The sequence below is a fragment of the Heloderma suspectum genome, chromosome 3, assembly GCF_057233095.1.
Source record: "Heloderma suspectum isolate Gila_16-S chromosome 3, 16-S_ref, whole genome shotgun sequence".
In the NCBI taxonomy this organism is placed as follows: Eukaryota; Metazoa; Chordata; class Lepidosauria; order Squamata; family Helodermatidae; genus Heloderma; species Heloderma suspectum.
In genome coordinates this window covers 7,416,159-7,428,323 of record NC_139460.1, presented here as the reverse complement: position 1 = coordinate 7,428,323, position 12,165 = coordinate 7,416,159, and the positions used below count along the sequence as shown (strand labels likewise).

At 49.8% G+C, this 12,165-nt stretch overlaps 1 protein-coding gene across 7 annotated transcripts in view; it reads right to left on the bottom strand.

The window, feature by feature from the left end:
* Positions 1 to 5,553: 5,553 nt before the first annotated feature.
* GDPD5 (glycerophosphodiester phosphodiesterase domain containing 5) overlaps positions 5,554 to 12,165 on the bottom strand; it is a 217,664-nt gene continuing 211,052 nt past the window's right edge. For 6 of the 7 annotated variants that reach the window (XM_084842423.1, XM_084842421.1, XM_084842420.1 and 3 more), the window contains one exon: positions 5,554 to 6,088. In XM_084842423.1, the coding sequence (XP_084698549.1) occupies positions 5,973 to 6,088 (116 nt within the window). In that variant the 3' untranslated portion in view covers positions 5,554 to 5,972. Of the gene's footprint in view, positions 6,089 to 9,058; positions 9,118 to 12,165 lie in introns of all 7 variants that reach the window. The other variant, XM_084842425.1, reaches the window with a different exon arrangement.

Genomic DNA, 12,165 nt, shown 5'->3' with positions numbered 1-12,165 from the left:
GCAAAGGGCAATGGAAAGCACCAAAGCTGCATTCCCTCTGAAAACCCACTGAGCCTCCTTCTGGCTTCAGTTATTGCCCACCTACTTTTTAAGTTTACCTTTGGAACCATGAGGACTAGGAACTTATGTTCTGGAATTATACTACATCATGACACAGCTGTAGTTCTGTGGCATTCGGGGTTGGGAGGGCAGATGGTGACTGGCAGCACGAAGGAGCTGGCAGGTGCACTGGTGATCTTAGTTCCCCACCCCCCCATGCAACAGAGGGGAAGTTTTGCATTGGAACACCTGCAAAATTGGCTGAAAGTTCAACTTCAGCTCACCCCTAGTTACCATAGCTTGCTATTAACAATAGGGTTTAGGGCAGACGAGTGTGGCAGCAGGACTTATACTGTTGAGGAAGGAGGGTCCCTTCTTCCCTCAGTCCAGGTGTAGTTCAGTCCCCTTCATAAATCTCCCATCCCCTGAGCTTAAAGGGCAAAGCTATGGTACAGCAGCTTAAGGAACCACAAAGCTGGAAGTTTCTATGGGGACTAGTGACATGATCCTCCAAGTCTGAACTACTAGCTTTATGATGTGCATCTCTCTACAACTCAGACAGCTTTCTATCAGGACTTCTAGAATGATATACCCACTCAAGTCTGAATGATTTCCCTCCAACTCAGAAAGCTTTATTTTCACATTTAGACATAAATTAGCCAGCATGTTTATTGTCACACATCCTGGTTCTGTAAATTTTAATCGAATTCAGAACTTTAATTCACACAAGACGGCTGTGAGATCCCTTTCCAAATAAGACAGATAGCAGCCTCCCAGGCCGTGGAAGATTTGTATATGCCAAAAAACCTATTATCAAGAGAGGAAACTGTACCTGTTGAGTAGTTATGCTCGCAAGATAAGTGTATATTTTACCACATTTGTAACTCATCCTTGATCTAAGGTGCTCAGGAGATTATACCTCAAGCAACCCCATTTCCTCCTTGCAGCTCTGTGAAGTTACTTAGATCAAGACACAACAGGTTGCTTAAAATCACCTAGGAAAGCTTCATGGCTAAGGGAGGATTTGAACCCAAGTCCCTGCTGCAATCATCCAGCCCTCCAGCCACTGGAGCTGCTAGCTTCCACCCACACCCAGCCTCTCCACCTAGAGGTCCCTTTCCCTTTGCTTGGGGAGGGCTTCCTCACCTGTTAGGTCAGGATGTGCATCACCTGGACTGTGAGGATAATGGCCAGATGCAGTTCCTCAGAAGGCATCAGACAGTCCTTGGCATTCTAGCTCTGGCACCCAGATGGATGTGAACTCCCCAGCAAAAAGGACCAGAGACCGCTTCCTTGGGCTTGCACTGGACAAAGACACACACAAAAAGCGCCGGTCCCTCCAAGCCATGCAGCGGAGACAAGCAAATCCAGCTTTTGTTCCTCGAGTTATGACGTGCCCGGAGGATTCGCTTGGCATTAGCTGCAGCTGTCAATTAAGCATGTGTGCGGGAGGACACCCCCCCCCCCCCGCAGAAGGGAGGGTGTGAAGATGGAGAGGGAGAGGGATTTCACCCAGGGGACAGCTTAGAGACAATGGCCCATCTGGAAAACCAATTGGGGCCCAGAGGGAGCAATTCATTTGATCAAGAGTCTTGCGAAATTGCACTAAAAAGAAATTAAGGGGGGAATCACCTAGCTTAAAACTCATCATATAGTGGTACCCAACAATGCTTGGTTCACTTTGTGGCTGTCGTACAAACTGGATGGATGGATGGATGGATGGATGGATGGATAGGAGTGTGTGTGCAGGTGGGCAGGAGGGCAGGCGGGGAGTTACAAATGTTCAAAATATTTCCCATATATTACTATACTGTGATTATTTCCAGAGGGCAGCAAAAAAAAAGGAGGAGTCTTGTGGCAACTTAAAGGTTAGCAAATGTGTTCGGACATAAGCTTTCATGAACTACAGTCCACTTCATCGGATGCATGAAGTATTATGGAGAGTGTCAGGTTTATATGCAGTACCTGACCTTCTCCATAACTCTCCACGCACCAAAGATGCCACAGGACTCTTTGATGTTCCTGTTGTAATTGTTACAAAAAGGCATCTCCTGCTCCTCCTCCTCACTAAGGCTCTGCAGGGGCCCCAATCCTTCTCAGAGGCCGCTTCGGGGCTTCCAAGGCGGGCACCATTAGCTTCAGGCTGCCTCAGGAGGCCCCTGAACCACTTCAGCCTCTGGAGCTGAAGCAGGATTCGGATGGCAGAATCCCACATGGCAACCCCCCTTAACTGCCTGAGCCCCCAGTCCCTCGCCTGGGCCCTCAGGACGCGCGCCGGCAGCCGTCTTCCTGTTCCAGAGAGTTGCCAAGGGCGACTCCCTGCATTTCCAGAAATAGATCCTGCATCATTTGCGCAGGAAGATGGCCGCCAGTGCGCGTCCCGAGGGCCCCAGTGAGGAGCTGGGGCTGGGCGGTGACAGCATGGCTGGGCTTCCAGATTGCACCAAAGCACCGCTGAAGCGCTTCGGAGAGACTTGATCCGCTTTGTGCCCCCTCCTTCCTCCCTCAGAAGCGGGACCAAGTGGCCCAAAGCACCCTGCTTTGGCGCGGAACTCGGGCTTTGGGCCGAAGGGTGCACAGCCCTCCTTCTCACCACCTCCTTTGTTTGGGCCAGAGCGAGAGGCAGGTGAACCAGCAGGTTGCCTTGGGGAAGAGGAGGAGCAAGTCCAGGGGGCTCGTGCCATTGGGCCCCTGCTGGGGTGTGGGCCCTGGGCATGTGCCTGGCCATGCCTACCCTTGATGCCGGCCCTGTGGCGGCAGCAGCAGCTCCCCATGGATTTGAGAGTCTTTTCCTCCACCTGCTACCTAATCCTTTGGAGATGTCAGGGATTGAACCCAGGACCCTCTGCATGCAAAGCAGGTGCTCTGCTACTGAGCCACAGTCCTGTCCCAAAGGGCATATTCCTGTAATAGGACACAGACCCGTCCACTTGCAGCGGGGACATGTGCTGCACGCGGGCCGCTCGGGCTTTGTGTAAAAAGCCTCAGATCAGCGCAGGTAGAGGTTGCCAGCGCAACGTGGTTGTCAGTGTGGTTAGCCTACAGTTTGTTGTTGGGTGGGGGGAGGCTGGTCTAGATTGAACTTCTCTCCATGTGTTCTCCCCCCCTCCCCACCCCGTACTTCTTTTTCTTAAAAGAAAATCTTGCAAGTTTCACATGGGGGATGCACTAAAAAATGGCTCCACTGTAGCTGCCCTAAGTGGGCTGTCCCAGAATCTTGCGAGGACAGGGCCCAGCTGATCGTACAGCTTCAAAGGGTCACACAACGTAAGGGGGGGCGGTTTCTCCTGATGCTGAGGTGCTGGATAGAACACTGCCGGGAAAGAGCTGGAAGACAAACGTCTGCATGCGGCCCTTCCACACTGCATTTCAAGCTGTGATCGCCACTATTTTTCAAGCAGGAACCGCTTTGGCTCCGGGCACCGCCACCGAGGGGTGGGCGGGCTCTCCCCTCCCCCGGCCAAGCAGTGATGCTGTGCACTGAACTCCGCTGGAGGCCTTTGGGGGCTCCCCCCATCCCCCTCCACGTTGCCCAAGCAAGGCCTCCTCAGCCTGTCACGAAGTCACCCGGCAGGCAAATTCCGGCCGGCTCGCTTGCTCCTTGGGTTGAGATGGACCTTTTTCTAGCCACTGAAAGACCGTTCTGCTCCTCTCCCAGCGCAGGTCCGTGTGGCTCTCTCTCACTCTTGCCGCGTGTTCCATTTCCCCTCCAGCGCCTGCACAGGACACTACTGCAGCTAGCCAATCACAGTGCTCTTTGCCTCTCGGGGTTCCCCCCACCGCCCACAGCCAACTGGCTGATTGTTCCCGTATTCCCTTTCCCCTCCCCCAGCAGCCACCGCAGAGCTGACAAACAGGCCTCCGCACCCCCGAAGTCTCCTCCAGTAGCCCAGATCACAGCAGCTGGCCCACCACTAAACCCCAAGGCCAAGCTAGAGGGCCCCTGCAAAGAGTGAGCAGATAAAAAGAGGGAGAGGCGGAGAGATGCTCTTGAGGGGATGGGGAGCTGCCAGCAGCCCTCTGGGCTTGCAAGGAAGAACACGGATTTAAAGGGTCACACAAATGTCCCGGGTTATGCATAATTCCTTGTGTAAATGTATTAGCTGGCATGCCTTGAGAGGGTGATTCCTTCAGAAGAGATAAATGCACAGGGTTACTTTGGAAGAACTTGGGAACCCCAGCAGTTGCATGCCACAGTGGCACACACACTGGATGAAGAGGGACTTCCACACCTAAGAGCCTATTTTAAAAATGTGATTTTCTCACTGGTAGCCTGTTCAGTATATATTCTACGAAGTACCACCTTGTTCTTTTGCATGTGTAGATCTGGCCTGAGTGATGATACGTGGAGTGATGCACGTGTGCGTGTGTGTGAATAAACTAGTGCTGTGCCAAAACTTTCTCCTACATTTTTTTCGACCATTCTCGTCCAATTTGATAGAAAAGAAATGGCTTTCGACAAGAAATTCAAAGGAAAAGAAAATATTGGAGACATTCTCACAGGTTGAGTTCAGGGTTCTAGTGTTTACCTTACTTATGAGGTGGCCAAGAAGTGTGTGTGGGTGTTCTGTCTTTTAGAGTACAATCATATATCTGGCAGCCTTTAGCCTCCTCAGCTTCCTGCACTTTAATTAAAGCCCAGGGAAAGATGACATGAGGTAATGGCTCCCATAGGGCTTTTTTCAAGTCAGGAAGTGCAGGCAGCCTGGGAGGCTGCAGAGCGATGGAGACTTGTATAACAGAAAGATAAAACACAGAGACCTCTGGCCACCTCGGAGTGCTTAGGTATGCTTAAAAACACCACCAGAATAAATCAAAATAAATGATAGAATGCTCCGAGAATGAGGCAGAAAAATGGGAGAAGAAAACTTCCAGGAAACTGGGGGGCAGATTTTGGCACAGCACTAGTTCCACCTCTTCCCTGGCACGAGACACAATGCCACCCTCCTCAACCAGCATTGTGGAGGATGAAAAACTGGGGCTCGGTCGCCAACACAGCTGATGCTGTTGCAACTTGCAGTGGAAGTGCAAGAACCCAAAAACCCTTTGGGAAAAAGAAAGAAGCTGTGCTACTACCCCTGCCAATGGGGAGCCCTACCTTTGAGAAACTGGGGAGAATTTCTCCTCCCCCTGGAGAAATTCAGTGAACCGGTTCACACAATTTATCTGCCCAGAAATAGGGTGGAGAATCTTGAGAGGACATTTGTGCACAGCTCTAGAATAAACCCTTGGACCATCCCTGGAGTGAGATTCAGGGCACAGGACTTGCTCCTGCACATCGGTCCAATGCCTGCAGCCTTTATCCTCACCACAGGTGCCAGCTGGACTGCCACAGGAAGCTGTCCTCCCCACTTCCTGTCCTACATCCCCCACTTCCTTCCTCCATTTTGAAAAGGGGCAAGGGGATTCCTCCAGTTAGGCCTCACCCTCATGCTCTGAAATGATGTGCACCTCTAAACTCTCAGCTGTCCAGAAGATTCCCGTAGCAATCGTAGTAATAATAATGACACTTCACAAGGACGTCACAACGTACATATTTAAATAAGTCCAGCTAACAGTTGCTGCGCCAAGGAGAGGAGTGGAGAAGACAACAGGGCTCATTCTTTTCACCGGCTTGTCCTGACAGATGGCCCAGCCAAGTGGTAGCGTTTCCAATCGCGTTTTCTCCTCGCGAATATGCCCATACCCACCCCCCTCCAACAATAGGCAAGAAAAGGGCCACAAAAAGGGGGGCATATTTACAAAAAATAAAGAAACCCAGTCCAGCTTCAGTTTCTGGAGAGGCACCAGGCCACCCTCACAAAGTCCATTGCATTAATAGTTTGGTAAAAGGAGTTCGGTTCCAGGCAGCTCACGGAAGAGCCGCTGCACACAAAAACAGCAGTGTGTGGTGTTGTGGAACCCGCCGGTTCCTTCCCAACCCGTCCACCCGCTCAGTCGATACGAAGCTTCACTTCCCGGTGGTCCATGGGTGTGACAACCTCATTGGCATAGCCGTTCTCAGAACACAGCGAGAGCTCATCCGTTGCCTCCACTCCACTGTTGATTTCTGAAGAGGAAAGAAGGCCAAAAAGGAAGAGATGCTGTTGACATCTGGGACATCAAGAGGAAAAATCATAACTCCCCCTCCCCCAAATCAAACACTCTCAGGGATAAGAATATGTTAAGATATCCTATGATTTATGTGAGTTAAATAGCTAATGTGCATAAATGCCGGGCATTTTGTAATATTCACCATGGAGAATGTGCAGAAATGTATTTTATAGCTTTATATTTATATCTCGCATTTCCACAAATCATGCCCAGGTACTGCATAAACCAGGATTTTGCAACCAGTGTGCATAGTGTCCAAACAAAGCCAGTGAAGGAGTGTACAAAACCGGATGACATGAATAGAGTATTTCAAACACTGCCTGGTCATTTTGCATATTCTCCACTTGGAGTTTATGCACACTGACCAGTCAATGGGCAACCCCTCTGTCGTCATATGCTGTTTATCTGTGCACATTCTCCAGACAATGTGCACAACTGCTGATGTTTATGCACACATTCCCTCTTCGACCAACATTAATCCTGACGGAGCTGAAGATTAAAGTTCACATTCCAAGAACAATTATGTAAATAAACAATGATGTTTAGTAAACCCAGACAAAGTGAGTGGGAAAGGAGATATTGACAACTGTGTTTTATATAGGTTGCTGGCCACCCTGGGCTCTTTGTGAGGAAGGGCAGGATATCAATCAGTCAGTCAGTCAGTCAGTCAGTCAATCACTCAATCAATCAATCAAGTTGTTCTCTAGTGGCTAACCATGGCTTTGAGCTTTCTAAACAAGCATGGGGCATGGGAAGTAAAAGTTAATTTGTGCTTCCTCTCCCCCATACGTCAGAATGCCATATGAGGCAAAAAAGGAGAAAAAACAGTGAAGGATAACCTACCGAAGATCCATAAAAGTACCTGGGTGGGTGGTTTGAAAATTTGATGATACACTATCAGGAAAACCTATTAAGTAAGCTTTATAAAGTTCTATTAGATTTAGATCTTACAATTAATAATTATCAGAAAAGCTGGGAAAGAGAACTAACTTGTCTGATTCCAGTAGGTACCTGGACTTGGATCTGGAATAATATATCACAGCAGACTATTAGCACAAACCTGAAAGAAAATGTTTTCAGATTTATATTCCGCTGGTATTTTACGCCTGTAAGGCTTAAACACATTTATCATAAGGGTGATAACAGGTGCTGGAGATGTAAAATGCCTAATGCAGATATGGCCCATGTTCTTTGGTTTTGCCCAATCATTAAGGCCTATTGGCTAAAGATAATAGATGAAATTGAGATTATATCAGGATATAGACTACCTTTGGATCCAGTAATTATTCTTTTTGGTTATGTCAAGGAAGTTGTTCTATTTGATGATATAGAGATGATAGTGCATTTATTAACAGCTGCCAGAATGCTGATATCGGCAAACTGGAAAAAACCGAAAGCCCCTACAGTTGATGACTGGATTATTAAAGTATGGGAAATAATATATATGGTTAAGTTAACTAATATAGTAAGGGTTAGAGAGGGAAGACAGCAAAATAATAGATTTATAGAAAAGTGGTCATTATTTGTAATGTATACAAATAATAAGAATCAAATAATAAGAATAAGAATCTACAAATAATAAGAATAATAAATTTGGTGTAATAAGAATCAAGAGAATGTACAGCCTTTTGTGTTATTGGGAACTTTGTGATAGCTGCTGGTTTTCATGATAAATTTGATTATATTCTCTATTGTTTGAACTGTTGATAATAATAATAAAAACAAAAGTACCTAGGTAATTTTTTAAAAAAAAAAAATCTGCTGCTGCTTTTATTTATTTTTTTTGAGGGTGAATATATAGGAAGAAAGGTAAATAGCTGGAAAGAGTGGATTTCACACAGGGGCTCTCCACAACAAAGGCTCAATAGACAACCGATTCCAACTGCAACAGCAGCATCACACAAACAGCACAAGATGCGCCTGATATGCAAGTCAAACCACCGCTCCATCCAGCCTGTCATTCACGCTGTCATCGGCTCTCCAAGGTCTCCAGCAGAGATCTCTTGAGCCCTGCTACCCGAGTTTATCTGGAGATGTTGGGAATTGAACCCAGGCCCTTTCGCATGCAAAGTGGGGGCTCCACCACTGAGCTCTAGGGCTCCTCCAAAATATGGGGTGGCGAGAGAGTGCGGATAGCCGACCCGGACGGGTCGGCTATCCGCACTCTCTCGCCACCCCATATTTTGGAGGAGTCTGACCGAACCCCTTTGGAATCCAAAGGGGTTCCAGCAGGCGCTCTCAGATATATCTTTGTTGTTCTGGGTCCTAAAATCTGTCAGCTAAATCTTAGGTTCAATCCAGGTTTAAAGCAAAGAGGTGAGATGGTGCCCAGAAACCATCTGAGGGAGGCCTGAGTGCCAGATCCAGGTCTCAGAGGGCCCTTGGACAAGACAACCTCAACGGGCCTCCTCCGTCTGTGAGTCTCCCTTCCCACAGCCATTTTCACCAGCTGCCCTTGCTCCTCCCCCTCCTCTCCCTCCTCCTGGCTCCCGCTTGCCTGCTCGACAGGCAGAGAGCCCGGGAGCAAGTAGGCCGTGGCGTCTGCTGCCCTCCTCCTCACCGCCACCACTGCCTGAGCCAGAGCGAGAGGCAGGGGAACATGCAGGCTGCAATGGGGACGAGGAGGAGCAAGTCCAGGGGGCTCTCGTCAGTGGGCCCCCGCTGGGCGTTGGGCCCTCGACAGGTGCCCCACCATGCCCACCCTTCACGCCGGCCCTGCCTGAGCGGGCTGTAAAGTAGAAGACGCAATGCTATTACACGGGCAAGTGCAGCGCAGTGACGGATGAGGAACAGCTTGGGGTTAGTGAAAGGGTTCTCGAGCAGGAAAGCCAACCAACGTCTGCCCAGAGCCTGAGACGTGCGGGGCTCCCGGCAACCCTCCACCGCGTGTGTTCATGCGGATGCTTCCACCATCGGGCGGCCTTACCTGACGCAGGTGCAAGGAAACAAAATGTCAGTGGCCCGGTGCCACCTAGTGGCCAGAACCTGGAAGACACCATAGCAAAACACTCAAGGTTTGGATGCGTGGGTGGCGGGTGGGGGGGGAGCCACGGCGGGGCTATGATTCATACTTTAAAGCGGTGGCAGCTCCGATGTTAGCGGGGTGGCGAATCCGCGCCAGGTTTTGGTCAGAACCAGTCAGAACTCTAAAGGAGCTAAAGCTCCTAAAGCTAAAGCTCCTTTAGAATTCTGACAGGTTCTGACTGAAACCCGGCGCGGATCCACCACCCCACTGACGTCAGAGCCACCAGCCTCCACTGCTTCAAACAACCCGACAACATTCTATTTATTTCATGTTTTACTGTACGCTGCTCCAGTATCTCTCAAAGTGAAGCAGTTTATAAATAAATAAATAAAACGGAGAGGAGGAGGATCATGCATGCTGCCTTGGGCTCCTTGGAGGAAAAGGCAGGACATAAATCATAAAGCAGATCTTGAGTGTTTGTACCTTGTGTTGGGTACCCGGGACAGATTAGGGATTCTGTTGGTGTACCGCCCACCCCGCTGCCCATCAGACTCCCTGCCTGAGCTGACGGAGGTGGTCTCGGACTTGGTGTTGAGGACCCCTAGGATGATGGTCCTGGGGGATCTCAACTTCCAATGCCGAGGCCGCTGTATCCGGGGCGGCTCAGGACTTCATGGCCGCCATTTATTTATTTATTTAATTTATTAATCGCCCATCTGACTGGTCACCCAGCCACTCTGGGCGATGTACAACTCACCATAAAACAATATAAAACAAAAAAAATTTACCATAATTTTTTTTTTTTAAAATACCCTAACCCACCCCAAATGCCTGCCTGAACAACCACGTTTTTAATGCACGACGGAAGCTCATTAAAGAGGGGGCATGACGGAGTTCCCTAGGGAGGGAGTTCCACAGAGTGGGGGCCACCACAGCCAACCATGGGGCTGTCCCAACATGTCATCGGCCCAACGCATGTAAAAGGACACACGCTTGATCTGGTTTTCTCAACTGGGCAGGAGGATGGTGATCTGAAAGTGGAGGAATTAACATCTGTCCCTTTGTCACGGTCAGATCACTTCCTGCTGAGGTTTAGACTCCTGGCGGCCTTCCCCCTCTGCAAGGGTGGGGGACCTATTAAAATGGTCCACCCCCAGAGATTAATGGATTCTGATGGATTCCAGAGGGCTCTGGGGGATTTTCCCGCTGGTTTGGCTGGTGCTCCTGTCGAAGTCCAGGTCGCTCTGTGGAATGCAGAGATGACTCAGGCGGTTGACACGATCGCGCCCAAGCGCCCTCTCCCTCTGAGCAGAGCCCGGCCAGCTCCTTGGTATACACCTGAGCTGAGGGCAATGAAGCAAGAGGGGAGACGGCTAGAACGGAGGAAAACTCGTGCCGAGTCTGACCGAACACAGGTAAGAGCCCACTATCAAGCCTACTCTGTGGCGGTGAGGGTGGCAAAGAGACAGTTCTTTTCCACCAGCATTGCATCTTCTCAGTGTTGTCCAGTGGAGATTTTCCGAGTGGTTCGCAGCCTGTTACATTCTGGGCCAGGGAGAGAGACGGTGGAACCATCGGTGGCATGCTGTGATAAGTTTGCACGGCACTTTGAAGATAAAGTCACTCAGATTCGTCATGAATTGGACACCACCATTAATGCAGTTCCATTGGTAGAGGCGTTCAGAGCACCGTCTGGTCCAGTTTTATTGGATGAGTTTCAGTTACTGAGGCCTGAGGATGCGGACAAGGCGCTTGGCCAAGTCCGATCGACCACTTGTGTGCTTGACCCTTGCCCTTCATGGCTTATTAAATCAAACAAGGAGGGGTTGTCCGGCTGGGTCCAGGAGGTTCTAAATTCCTCCTTTAGAGAGGGAGTGGTGCCTGCCGCTTTAAAAGAGGCAGTAACTAGACCACTCCTGAAAAAGCCTAACCTGGACCCAGAGGATGTTAACAATTATAGGCCAGTGGCCAACATCCCCTTCCTGGGCAAGGTGCTTGAGCGGGTGGTTGTAGGACAGCTCCAGGCACTCTTGAATGAAACGGATTATCTAGATCCATTTCAGTCGGGCTTCAGGCCTGGTTTTGGAATGGAAATTACCTTGGTAGCCCTGTGGGATGACCTCTGCCGGGAGAGGGACAGGGGGAGTGCGACCCTGTTGATTCTTCTGGACCTCTCAGCGGCTTTCAATACCATCGACCATGGTATCCTTCTGGATGGGTTGTCTGGGTCGGGAGTTGGAGGCACTGCACTACAGTGGTTGGGCTCCTACTTGGATGGCCGATTCCAGAAGGTGGTGCTGGGGGATTATTGCTCTGTGCCATGGCAATTGTGCCATGGGGTTCCACAGGGCTCTATTTTATCCCCCATGCTGTTTAACATCTACATGAAACCGCTGGGGGAGGTTATCCGGAGGTGTGGGCTGAGGTGCCATCAATATGCAGATGGCACCCAGCTCTACCTCTCTTTTACATCAAAACCAGGTGAGGCAGTGACTGTTCTGAATCAGTGCCTGGGCACGGTAATGGACTGGGTGAGGGCCAATAAACTGAAACTCAATCCAGACAAGACGGAGGTACTGTTAGTGGGTGGTTCATCTTTTTATTTATTTATTTATTATTAAATTTATTAATCGCCCATCTGGCTGGTCACCCAGCCATTCTGGAGGGGTTGGGCATTGGAGACACCGTATTGCGGTGGTTCCGGTCCTTCCTCTCCAGCAGGTACCAGAGGTTAGCACTGGGAGAGGAGGTTTCAGACCCATGGCCACTTACTTGTGGGGTGCCACAGGGTTCCATCCTCTCCCCGATGCTATTTAACATCTATGTGAAGCCGCTGGGGGCTATCATCAGGAGGTTTGGGGTGCAGGGTCATCAATATGCGGATGACACGCAGCTCTACCTCTCATTCAAATCTTCACCAAGGTTGGCCGTAGAATCCCTGTCCAAATGTCTGGAGATGGTGAGTGGCTGGATGGGGAGGAAGAAGCTGAAGCTGAACCCTGACAAGACCGAGGTACTTTTGGTGGGAGACAAGAGGAGGCTGGGGGATGTTGTACTCCTACATTGTA